General features: G+C 41.8%; 1 protein-coding gene across 1 annotated transcript in view; it reads right to left on the bottom strand.

Annotated features, from left to right (window-relative positions):
• Positions 1 to 13936, bottom strand: part of LOC124148370 — a 59166-nt gene extending 45230 nt beyond the window's left edge. Inside the window, exons 1-4 of the mRNA XM_046519431.2 lie at positions 13764 to 13936; positions 3259 to 4437; positions 1310 to 1811; positions 40 to 375 (exon numbers count right to left, since the gene is read on the bottom strand). Of these exons, the coding sequence (XP_046375387.2) occupies positions 40 to 375; positions 1310 to 1811; positions 3259 to 4437; positions 13764 to 13931 (2185 nt within the window). The 5' untranslated portion in view covers positions 13932 to 13936. The remainder of the gene's footprint in view (positions 1 to 39; positions 376 to 1309; positions 1812 to 3258; positions 4438 to 13763) is intronic.

Raw genomic sequence — 13936 nt, 5'->3', positions numbered from 1 at the left:
CCTTGCCTCGGGAACATGCTTTTCCCACAATTCCCTCACCTCTCTCTCTCTGTGCCTTGCTCTCTTCAAGCAGCATCTTTTCCTTCTCCAGACTTGGGAGCGCACTCAGTCGCAACGACGGCGGAGATGGGAACTTCGCCACCGGCTTGCGTATAACCATAGCTGCCCGCCGACACACATGCTTGATGCGTGGCCCGCCGCCGCCACCGCTACGGCCGTCGGTGCCCCCCTCTACTGGCTTTTCTTCCCCCTCCATGACGACCTCCACTTCCTGTTGTGCAGACGTGGCCAACTTGGCGGCAAGAGATGACATGACTTTGGGGGATATATGGGAACCACGTTTGACAGGAGTTATCTTCTCCTTAGCTGATTTTTCTGGAACAGGAAATAATCACTGACGATTCGGAGCAATCAAGATGTACGCATTAAATGATTTACGAACTGGAGATCATATATCATGTGCTGAGGGTCATGACATTCAAATGAGTGAGTGAGTGAGTGAGTGAGTGAGTGAGTGAGTGAGTGAGTGAGTGAGTGAGTGAGTTGGGTTTAACGCCGCTTTTAACAGTATTCCAGTCATATCACGGCGTGTCAGCTTAATGTGGGAGGAAAGCCCGAAGTGATGCAGGTCTCAGACGTTTACCACTTCGGATAAACCCACAAGCACAGGTATGGTGCTGACAAACCTAGAAACATAATCGGGGCGAACCGGGATTCGAACCCACAATCATAGGTTTCTGGCGTGCCCAAGGTACGCAACTCTGCACAGCGAATCGCGGCACCTTAGACGACTGGGCCACCCGTGCCCCCAGTGAGTGAGTGATTAGATGAACCCGAAGTGATGCAGATTTAAGACGTTTACCACGTTGGTGCTGCGAGGGTCTGGTGCTTACCAGTCTAGGATCTTAATCAGGGCAAATCTGGGATTTGAACCCATGACCTTAGTTTCTGCCGCCTATGGGACACACCACTGCAGAATGAAATGTGGCGTCGTAGACGACTGGGCCACCCATGCCTTAACTGCAGAGTGAATTGTTGCATCTTAGACGATTGGACCACCCATGCCCCGAACTGTCGATGCATCTTATTCGTGTTAAGTTTGGGTTTAATCCCACATCCTGGTCTACCAAGGGATGCAACTCTGCACATCAAATTACCACATGACCACAGCTGAAGACAATTACAAATTAATTGTCAAATAAACGTTTCCATTAAACATATTCTTCACTTAGATACTCAAGTAATTGTATAAATGAAACAGAAGTGAACCTCATATAATTAATTATAGATGATCAACACAACTGCGTACCATTGTCAGGAGACAGAGGTAGATTATTATTATCAAACAGAGGACGTGGCGGACTGCCAGGACCGTCAATGAAAGCTCGGGTACCAGATATCGGCGACAGTGCCAAGGGGGAGGTTGGCGACTGAGGGGAGAACGAAGATTTCTTTCGTAGTTGCTGCCTCTGGAGTTTGGCCTCCTTCTTCATCTGTGCCTTCAGAGATCTGGCTAGAGCTGCTTTCGACCGGTTCACTGCGACTCTGTTCAGCTGCAGTTTAGCTTTCCGGAGGATGTTGTCCCCGCTGCGTTTAGCTGCCAGCGTGTCCTGTCCCCCCTTGCCCAGCGACATCGGCCCTGCCCGGCTAAACACGCTCACGCCAGTAGAGGCACTCACAGACTTGGGAAACAGATCAACCGATTTAGAGGAGTTTTCGGAGGATCCTTGAGAGCTTTCCTGACTAGCAGAGGAAGACTCGTCCATGTCCAACAGCATCCCCCGCGGTATCTCCCCCTTCCTCATCCGCATCTGCAACATCACGTGAAATACAGATATATCACACCCCTCCTGACTGCTCTCGTGTACACCATGTAGACCCTCATGTTATCCTGGATACTACAAGCCAGTGTTCGAAATAATTTTAAAACCCAACAAGACAGTCGGGCAGATGACCAATAAATGTTGCCTGTCCATCTTTAAAGTGACCTGCCCGCATTCATCATTATAAATATTGAAAAATCACAAAATGTAAGAGACGAATTGCCTCTTGTTCCAGTTGTAATGCCGTATTCGACGTAATAAACCCACGGCATGCATAAACTATCGACTAAAAAAATAAAAACTATCATAAACAACGATCGCGTTGGCAGCGATTTACGACAGTAAACAGTAACTTAAGATGTTTTATCATGACCTCATTTCTGGAGATTTGAACATGCGCTTGCAGCTTGACGACATCGTAAACTGGACAATGCTATTTTGAGAGGAAAGTGTCTAGGGAGTTGTTCCCCACAGATGTAGCTGGGCAACGAAAAGTTGGCGAAATATAACAATCGGTACTGGAAGAAAAGGTACAGATTATCAATGTGAAAAGTGTGAGAATATGCAGGAAAGATCAAATTTAACCCCCTCTGTGTATTAAATGGATCTGCCCAACATTGCTGTGGTCGGATTCTATTCAGGGAGTCATCATTATTTAAATACGGGTAAATATTTTCAAAGCGTTGACTTTTTACTAACATCCTAAAGAGGCTGTACGTAATGTTGATATAATATATTAAAATTAAACAACTCAAGGTCGTTGTTTATCGTACAATAAAACAATGCAGGAGTGAGTTAGTGAGTGAGTGAGTATGGTTTTACGCTGCTTTTAGCAATATTCCAGCAATATCACGGCGGGGGACACCAGAAATTGGCTTCACACATTGTACCCATGTCAGGAATCGAACACGTGTCTTGGCGTGACAAGCGAACGCTTTAACCACTAGGCTACCCGGCCGCCCCAAACAATGCAGGATGCACCCCTTATGGTTTATTCTCCCTGCAGTGTTTTATTGAACGATTAACAACTTCCACGTGTCTTTTATTTCTTAAATAACCCTTGTCTTGAGTGTAAATAGTGCAGTTAACCAGCTTCAGTGGCAGAGACTGGTGATGTCATTTGATTGTGGTGTCATGGCAACGGATGACGTCACAATGGTCTGCAAAGCATTATGATGTAATTCATTTGTAGTGAGTGAGTTTTACACATATTTCAGCAATATCACGGCAGGAGACACCAGAAATGGGCTTCACACATTGTGGGGAATCGAACCCGGGCCTTTGGCGCGACGAGTGAACGCTTTAACCACTAGGCTACCCCACCGCCCCCCAATTTATTTGTAGCAATATATCCTAGGAGATATCACCTGATCTCACACAAGTTATGTATCTTCTGTGCAAGCTAGTTCTGGAGGATAAATCAGAGAATACCCACCTTTAGACTTGGTTTCCGCTGCCGCTTTCCTTCGACTATCAACGACTTGTCCTTTTTCATCTTCCCCGCCACAACCGAAGAGAAGAGTGAGACAGAGTTGCCTCCCTTGGGATGCAAAATGGGGCTCATTACAACATCAGGACTAGCAAAATTGTCGGAGTTCTTTTTGCGTGAAGGTGTCTTATCTTTCCCATCACTTCCGACTCCTTTCTCGGGTGTTTTCGCCGCTTTAACGCCAGGCGTGTCTTTCGTCTTCTTACCACTCCCATCTTTGGCCTTGGGAGAAGTGAGAGAGACGTCTGGAGACTTGTCCAGTTTCGGTTTCTTCCAAACCTTTCCATAATACCCATCTTCCTCGATGAAACGTTTGTTCGGAATGATGACACGCGACGACCTTGAACTCACAGTGGGCAACACAAACTCCTTCTTCGGTTTCGGGACATGGACCACGTTGGGATCCGATTTCGGTTTGATTGGTTGAGACACCCTACTCTGTAAGGTGGTTCGGCCTTTCTTAGCCTTCTCCAGCAGTTGTTTCGCCCTCTTCTTGTCCGTCTGCTTTGTTTTCGGAACACACACAACCTTAACGGGTAATTTTTTCCTAACCTCTTTTTCTGGAATACCTGTTTTCCGAGGCCTCCCAACTTTTCGGGGAACTTTTTCCACCACTTTATTTATAATTTCAGTTTTCACCTTATTGACCCTTGGCGGGCGACCTCGAGGTTTGGGACTCTTGGACGGATCAAAAGATTTTAATTTCACTGTCAGTGCTGGCTTCTTAAACTTGACATTTTCTTTTCTCTGACCTATCACAAAACGCTTCCCTCGGACGATTCTCTTCGGTTGTCCATCTTTCGGCAGCTTCATGCGTTGGACTTCTTTAACCGATGCCGACACGTGAGACTTGGGCGATTTGGCCAGCCCCCCTTTCACCCACTCGTGGCAGGACTTCCGCACGACTGCTTTGATCCTGCCCCCACTTCGTTCTGAGGGGGGGAGAGTCTCCAGGCCGGCTCGTGTACGACTGAATCGCGTTGTTTTGGTCCTGGGTGCTGGGCTTCTTTCGGCTTCCTTCTCCTCCGAGTTGAACAACTGTTTGATAAGATCCGACGTGGCCCGCTCCATTTTCTTTTCCCCGTATCGTACATCCTTTGCTGTAAAGCCATCGAAGTCTTCTTCCTACAAACGGCAAGAGACAAATTTTATTGTAATCTTCTAAATATGGAAATTCTCTATCTTCAGAGGCAAATCAATAATAAACATGTTTCAGGGTCAGAAACACATGACTTAACTGTGTAAGGGGCTAAAACAAGGACTGGTCGGCTCGGAGTCAGTATACTGTGTCTGAGTGTGGTATTCATGTTAAACTGAGGCATGGTATGTCAGTGAGCTAGCGCTATAAATCGGCATCAGTCCGGACTAGTACAAGCAGCCACACTCACATATGTGCATGCACGTCGCTATATAAGTGCAAAAATCTTGGACGCGACGTTAAACCCCATTTCAATTCACCTCACCTATATATTACACACAATGATTTTTTGTTTGTTTGTTGTTTAGCGCCGCACTCAGCAATATTCCATCTATATGACAGTGGTCTGTAAATAATCGAGTCTGGACCAGACAATCCAGAGACATGCATCATAAAAATATATGGGGACATTGCTTGAAACAAATGGTTTGATTTCTTTTGACAGGACATTCTTTCATGAAATTTGAAAATATGTAAAGGCCAGTCTGGAAGACAATTAGTGAGTCAATGTCCTTGAAACGAACACAATCTGAAACCATGAATGCATCGGTCCATGGTGTCTCTATACAGTGTCCACAACATAATGGAGGCATGATACTTCAAAATGGAGAACTGGATCGCCAGTATGTCCCTATATCCCATCAATCCAGTTTTCACACCACCTTCATCCTGATCATGTGAACTTTGACCTATTCAATATTCACATATTCGATATCATACCAAATTGTCAAAAGCCATTAATACCAATAGTAGATTGATCCATGTGTTCTTGCCGCAGGGCGAACCTAAATCTACGAACGGATGTTTGTTGGTTTGTTGTTTAACGCCGCACTGAGCTATATCCAGCTATATTTGAGTTTTTTATTTAATGCATGTATTTCTGTATGCAAGTAAATTGAGAGTAATTGGGTTTTGAATAGTTTTGGGGGTATTTTACGGAAATATGCAGCTTATCTGTAGCTCTGGGTGACCTAATGGATTATATAGGTGGTCACACTCTATGACTTGGTTCAATGCTGGGGGCACGGGTGGCCGAGTCGTCTAAGGTGCCGCAATTCGCTGTGCAGAGTTGCGTCCCTTGGGCACGCCAGAACTCTATGATTGTGGGTTCGAATCCCGTTTCGCCCCTATTATGTTTCTAGGTTTGTCAGCACCATACCCATGCTCGTGGGTTTCACCGAAGTGGTAAACGTATAAGACCTGCATCACTTAGGGCTTCCCTCCCACATTAAGCTGACACGCCGCGATATTACTTAAATACTATTAAAAGCGCATTGAACCCAACTAACTCACTCACTCACTGGTTCAATGCTTGTCATCATCCCCCAAACGTGTGGATCATTGCTAACAATTTCAATATTTGGATTGTCTGGTCCAGACATGAATATTTCCAAGCTGCAATAGCTGGAATATTGCTGAGTGTCATGGTAAAAAATAAACATAAACACTCATTTGAATACCAGACAAGCGCATCTACATCAATCCAACAAGAGTCATCAGAAAGATGACATCCCGCAGCTGACTGTAAAGTAACCACAAGTAAATGTGCAATTCTCTATGTAATGAGTCCACAAAAGATCCACCTTAACCATCCATATGAAATGGAAAGTAAAACAAGTGTGTTTCTGTGGGGTTTTTTTTATGCAAACAATTGACAAATTACAAGAAACAATAACTAAACAAGCATTTAGTCAACGAAGTCATCGATATCCCCCTCCCATTTTAACACGTTATAGTCCCAAATCTCTTAGCCCATGTCAAAATAGCTGTAATGGAAATTCTAAAATAAACATTTCTAAAACTCCTTAATATCAAATGGCACCAGTTCAGTATGTGCTTTATATATAGACATGCAATGTTTGGCAAGGAAATATTTAACAGTTTATTTGTTATATATACTCCATAAGTGAACCCTCCCTATATTAAAACTTAAATCCAACTTGTTGCCATGGAAACGTAACAAATAAAAATTTATAATATTCCTAAATAGCAAAAGGCACCAGTTGAGTATGTGCCTGGTAGACATGCAAAGTTTTGTAAGAAAGTATTAAACAGTTTTTTAGTTATGCTCCGGAAACAAACTCTACCCTATAGAACCTAAGAACACCTTGTTACCATGGAAACGTAAAAAATAAAAATTTCTAAAATTCCTAAATAGCAAAAGTTCAGCATGAGTCTGATAGACATGCAAAGTTTACAGTCAAAAGCCCCCAAAAAGAATTTGCTTTAATGTCTACCTCTAAATTCTGGCTAATTTTAAATTCATGTACCATCGCTGTAAGTGAAGTCTACAAAAGCATCACTGGACCATGACAGACATCCACAACAGCTGCGGGATGGCGAGTGGCAACAACAATTTAATTAACCTCACTGAAGTCACCAAGATCTCGTCTGCCCCAATACCTGATATTGATCCAATAACCCATTGAAACTGTCTCAATTTAACTCTTCATGAATATTTCATGTCAGAAGCTCACAATCAAACAGGAAAGTTTCCAATTGTTTGAATTTATGATATTCACAACTCGTCCGTAGTAAAGTAATGCTTGCAAAAAATAAACTACCACTGGAGAGACATATTTTTAAGTGTGCCAAAAGCTGTTAACAAAGACATTTAGGTGTGCCCTGAAGAATATAGTGTTCCAACAGAACAAAATACTTTTGAATTTAGATCAATCTTAATTATTTCACCATCAATTAAATGATAAGCAGAATAGACACAATTTAAGGACAACTTCTTTAATTAAAGCTGATGTTTCAGTATAGATCCTTAACAGTCTTGCTTTTAAACGGTATAAGGATCTATACCGAAACATCGCCTAAAGAGTACCGTATTTGACATAATAAGCGCCCAGGGCGCTCTCAAAATAAGAACGAGGCTCTTATTAGAATATTATTTTGGGAAAAACAACAGAGTTGAAAGTTAAATTTCGTGGTTTATGCTGACAGCCTGAAATATTTATATACGACAGATACATTTTTCCGGAATTTAATTTCCCATAATTAAGGATGCATATAAAACAGGTATTATACACGAATAAATAAGTCTTGTGTACATTGATCAATCGGAAAGGGTGCTAATTGGGATTTTTCACTAGCCAATATATTAGCAAAATATCGCCGTAAGCGCTTATTGCGTCGAATACGGTAATAAAAGAAGTTATAATCCATAAATTGTGTCAGTTGTTACCCATAAATTGTATCTACTTTGTCAACCGTCAACTTCTAAGAAATGCCTATCAAACAACGGATAACAAGCAGTTTAGAAGCTTCCCCCTTTCTTCATGGAGATTGGTACTTTTTCAATTTGTGATGTTTGGGTCAGTTTCATGAATCCCCCTTACATTAAGCGTGTTCCTGTACTCCTTTCTCCTGCTTGTGTGGCTTACCCAAGTGAACGACACTTACCATTGGCATCATGGGAATAACAGCATCACAAGGATGGATTGTACAAGAACTGTTATTTCATGAGTGTGCACATGGAACTTAATTTAACTGTTATGATTGAGGGTTTGACCTTGTTTTTCAAAACATGGCGGCCATATTGCAAATTGTATTCAGCCTTTTGAGTGAGTGAGTGAGTGAGTGAGTATGGTTTTACGCCGCTTTAAGCAATATTCCAGCAATATCACGGCGGGGGACACCAGAAATGGGCTTCACACATTGTATCCATGTCAGGAATCGAACCCAGGTCTTCAGTGTGACGGGCGAATGCTTTAACCACCAGGCTACCCGACCTCCCTCAGCCTTTTGAACAAATGGGGTGTCATCACCGGTTAAAAAGTATGTGAAATTTAAGCTTCAATGGTCCAGCAGTAAGGAGAAGATATGAAAGATGGACGACACAGTCAGCATTAGTGAGTGAGTGAGTGAGTGAGTTGGGTTTAACGCCGCTTTAACAGTATTCCAGTTATATCGCGGCGTGTCAGCTTAAGGTGGGAGGGAAGCCCAAAGTGATGCAGGTCTCAGACGTTTACCACTTCGGTGAAACCTACGAGCACAGGTATGGTGCTGACAAACCTAGAAACATAATCGGGGTGAACTGGGATTCGAACCCACAATCATAGGTTTCTGGCGTGCCCAAGGGACACAACTCTGCACAGCGAATCACGGCACCCGTCGGTGTACGAAACAACCATAGCACTACAACTGTCGCAAGTCTATGTTAAGGTATGGGAGGTACGATAACCTCACCAATGAGATCGCTTTGTACAACGGCACCCTGTAGTCATTGCCAAACTGACCAATAGCTATATTATTATTCTAAGGACTAGTGGACCAAATATGTTAGTTTCTACCGCTGTCCAGACATGCCAAGTGTTCAAAAGTGCAAGAAATACTGGACATTAGCAGCGTTAGAAATTGGCACTAGTCCCGTAGTCCTTGCCAAACTGCCCAATAGTTAAGGTCTCATAACAAGTAGAAATTTGCCATTTTTAAGGGTTTGCTATATGTTATCATTTTAAGGACTAGTGGACTAAAAATGTTTGTTTCTACCACTGACTTTAGTCACTTTACTAAATTTTGCCAGTCAGGCTTATTTCCATGAAAATTAAATAACTCATAACAGTCACCATGGCAACATGAATTTGTTGGTATTGAACGTGCATTTACTTTGAAACAGACCATACTGATTATTCATATTCTGTCACACAGAGATTCCTCCCGAACTTGTAGTTGACAACCTATGGTAGTCTTTGTTATCATGTTTAATAGAATACTATTGACGGCAGCGTCATCCGCTAACTGTGGTCATAATGCTCTTGAATCATGCCGCACGCATCCTCCATAATAGTGTATCATATAAAGGCTTGTGTTATTGACGTTATACACCAATTCAATAAACTTGGTATTACGATCCGATAAATATGCGAATAAGGTCGCTTAGCTGGAACTACTTTCAAGCTCCATCAATGTGATGCCTTCTCACTCACAATAGTCACGGACGGTTCCAATAACTTAGACAGGGTTTCCGAGTTGAAAATATGCATAGGAATAAAACATGTATTATGGTCGCCAAACAATAACTTTGTATTCCTAATAAGATTTTTACGAAATGAAAATGTGAAACAACCTCTATGCATCAACTATCATGAGTGAGTGAGTGAGTTTGGTTTTACGCCGCTTTTAGCAATATTCCAGTTATATCACTGCGGGGGACACCAGAAATGGGCTTCACACATTGTACCCATGTCAGGATTTGAACCCGGGTCTTCGGCGTGACGAGCGAACACTTTAACCACTAGGCTACCCGACCGCCCCAACTATCATGACTTCATGTGTGGTAAATACCCTGGCACGGATTGACCTTGGAGTGTAAAGAACATTTGACATTATTTCTATCAGAAATATCAGATAAAAAATCATATTTATTTGTTCAATTTTATTTAGTTCCAATCAATCCAATAGCCTTACGTTTTTGTGGATATCAGTTGTGTCTAGTCTGACTTTTTATAGGTCGCAATCTTTTTCGGCCATAAAACCATACCCTAGGTTCCTTCAGGAAGTGACATCACCACCTTCATGTCTTATCAGTAACCATGGTAACTTAATAATTTCTCATGGGCGCAATCGATTGGACAATTTGATATAGCATCACATATTTATATCAGAAACAAAACCAAGCTGAAGTCAGTGGCAAAAAGTATTTTTCTTAATGTGTGTATAAATTGTTTAAAGCTGCACTCAGCAATATTCTAGCGATATAAAGGCAGCCTGCACATAATTGAGTCTGGACCAGAAAATCCAGTGATTGATTTTATTAGCAAAATCCACGAGATCAGGGTACATTGACATTCCATAAACCAGTCACCGAGCATAGAAGGATGAATGCTTGTGTTAAATTGTGAGACAAGCTTTTGGGTGTTTGACGCCAGTCACCAATATTTCAATGACATCATACATGATAAAAGAGATTCTTGTTGGAAATTTATCTGAATGGTCAGAAATGCAAAGCTTATTTTTTCTTTTCTTATCATTTGTGCACATGATCATGATGATCGTTGATGTAGGGTTTTTTCCCAGGTACCCAACAGGTGCCACAGACAAATACTGCTTCCATGAAAACTTGTTCAAATGTTAAAATAATTTCTCTAATTTTTCACTCCCTCATATCACCAATTTCTGTCCTTCAACTCTGGTAAACATTCTGGAGACTGTCATATTTCACACCAGCCTTGAAGTGCCTGGATTTCCTCGATTAAACGACGGGTCTTGATAAAACGCCGGGTAGTTTTTATGCAAAAAATTCTCCCCATCACTGTCTTTTGTGATTAACACATGGGGTAACTGACTGACTGAGTATGGTTTTACGCCGCTTTTGGCAATATTCCAGCAATATCACGGCGGGGGGACACCAGAAATGGGCTTCACACATTGTACCCATGTCGGGAATCGAACCCGGGTCTTCAGCGTGACGAGCGAACGCTTTAACCACTAGGCTACCCGACCGTCAAATGGGGTAAAAAGTGTCTGAAAGAAATATACTACCGGGCTTTTAATCAAGGAAATACATGATATCGTTAAACCAAACAAGTCATATCGTAGGACGCTGCAATCATTTTCAGAAAAAGGCCTTGGCCCTGCATATAATCTTAATCAAAAGCTGGTTAAACCAGAACGCAATTCTGGCCTCGTGCCGTTGTACAAAACAACCTTAGCACTACGACTGTCGTAAGTCTATGTTAAGGTAGTTACGATCACCTTAGCGCTAAGATCGCTTTGTACGACGGCACCCTTGAAAACAGCTCAGACTATTTAGAGTGAGTGAGTATGGTTTAACGCCGCTTTTAGCAATATTCCAGCAATATCACGGCGGGGAACACCAGAAATTGGCTTCACACATTGTACCCATGTCAGGAATCGAACCCGGATCTTCGGTATGACGAGCGAACGCTTTAATCACTAGGCTACCCGACCACCCCCAAATGGGGTAAAGAGTGTCTGAAAGAAATACACTACCGGGCGTTTAATAAAGGAAATACATTTTTGTATTTGGGCACTTCTCTAGTAGTGAGGTTTGGAATAACAAATAACATATTCCAGAGTCAAGGGAGTTAACTGACTGCAAAAGTCCAGTTTCCACCCTTGCCAAACAAGGCTGGAATTTCTTAGCCCTGTCATAGCGCCACCAGTCGCTATTACAGATTATGTCCCTTCTATGTCCCTACCTATTGACCAATCAGATTCCACCTCTCAAATCACTTGTATTTGCTTCAAACAAAACGTCGGCACCCAGTCAAGACGATCTGATCGATAACCATAATCTGTATTGTGATAAAACAGGTCTTACATCGCGAAGTGTATCTACTAACGTGGGCACCTTGATAAAAACATGAAAAGATTGGGAAAAAGTCTGATGACGCCGATTTGGCGATACACATGCTTTGCAAATCCTGCAATCGAAATTTTCACGGCAGTTTACTAGCTGGATGTCAATTTCGTTTGACGCTTTGCTTCGTTTGATTGGACTATGCATAGACTTGTTTGTCCAGCCAAAATGTAACTCTATAATACCAGCCTAGTTCAGCAAGAGTGGAAACCGGACTTTTATAGTCAGTTACTCCCTTGCCTCAGTAGATGAACAAATAGCAGTGTCAAAATCTCAGAGTCCTTGGACCAAGTTGGAGTGAGTGTGAGTGAGTGAGTATGGTTTTACGCCGCTTTTGGCAATATTCCAGCAATATCACGGCGGGGGGACACCAGAAATGGGCTTCACACATTGTACCCATTTCGGGAATCGAAACCGGGTCTTCGGCGTGACGAGCGAACGCTTTAACCACTAGGCCGCCCCGGACCATGTTGGAGTCTTCTGAGGAATGACAACAGTATTCTAACCTAGAGACACCTTAAATATTTTACTCGTTTACAGAGATATGACAAGGATCCCATGACTTTCATACATAATTAATTTCAACTAATAACCGGTACATAATAATTACTTCCCTATACCATGTATACACTGTGCCCAAACTCTTAAGTTAGCTAGTTTTTGGTGTGTTTTTTTCCCGAAAAATTTTCATCATATATTTGTGTTATGTTTTATTTTAGCCAACAAAACTAAGCTGAATTAAATGTTACAATCATATTTACTTGGGTTTTGAGTGGAGTGACTAAATAGGCCTGTAGTAAATGTTTTGTAATTGTACAGTTATTTAAAGAATAGAGAGAGCTCTTTCTTACAAAGCTTACTGAATGTCTATCTCTCATGTAATCTTTCTAAACACAGTGGATCAATGCTGAAATGTTTGGAAACTATTAAAACAAAGCATATCTGAAATTTGTATTTGTATACAGGGTAGATTTGCTACGGCATTTGATTCAATGCGTGTTGGTTCTTGGTTGTGTGTGTGTCTGGCTAAAGACGCTTAAATGTCAGCATAAATGTTGGGTTATTGGTTTTAATTACTCTTGTCTCAAAATCAAAGACTTTACATATTTATATGTATAGTTCCTGATTTATCTTTTATAAGCACCAAGAGAATACAAGAAACTGACATTACTGAACATGATACAACAGTATTAGTATCAAAATAGGTTTTACATGTCAAAACTTATATTTTTCACAAATTAAAGTGACATAAATGCTGAATTGTTATTCAAAGCATCTAAGGAAATAAAAAGGCAAAATCAAAATATTCAAAACATCATGAAATAATTATGATGCAGCTATTTGACTGGTGATTGTGCAGATGCCATGTGATTAAAATATATTTTCCTATTAGCAACAGGATATTGAGCAGCGTCTGAGGGGGGGGGTACCGAAACCTGTCCCTGCCTGACTTTCAACCTCGGTTCCAGGATACTGACGATTTGTGTGGGAGAGGATAGGGCAGGGCTACAAGTTTGTAGGCGTGCCTGTTGAAACATCGTTGTTTAGGTCAAGTGTGGAGTAATATTTCTCATGACAACTGTCGAAAAGGTTTGTGTATGTGTCATACGTAAAAACCAAAGTGATGTCACTTGGTATTTCTGCGTACATTTCATCAGAAACACGCGATTCTTTCTCGCCATCTTGAAAATATTGACCAAAAAAATGCTGCCTATCATGTGCAATAATACTAATTTTAGAGCATGAATAGCACTACAAGTAATTGAAACCAAGCAAACACGTTTAGTTCGACTACAGCCTATGCAAAAATCGATACGACAACTATTAATAAAGCGTGAATTAGCAAAAATCTGAAATTTTATCGGAAGGAATCTGGCGGAGTCCGCCATCTTGACCAGGAAGATGCGATATAGGGTGAATTACCTCGTCGGATTCTCCGAAAAGTTCTCTAAATTGGCGTAATCCATGGTGAATGTATGCAACAATTGCAAGACTTGGATCGTTTACATTCCTAGCTTCATCGGCACCGTATTTGACACCTAACCGATCGAATCTATATCCTGGACGGCCTGGAAATCGTAGCCGCGCCATGTTGC

This window comes from Haliotis rufescens, unplaced genomic scaffold (genome assembly GCF_023055435.1).
Source record: "Haliotis rufescens isolate VD_foot unplaced genomic scaffold, xgHalRufe1.0.p SCAF_18, whole genome shotgun sequence".
NCBI classification, from domain to species: Eukaryota; Metazoa; Mollusca; class Gastropoda; order Lepetellida; family Haliotidae; genus Haliotis; species Haliotis rufescens.
This window is presented reverse-complemented; position numbering and strand designations above follow the sequence as displayed.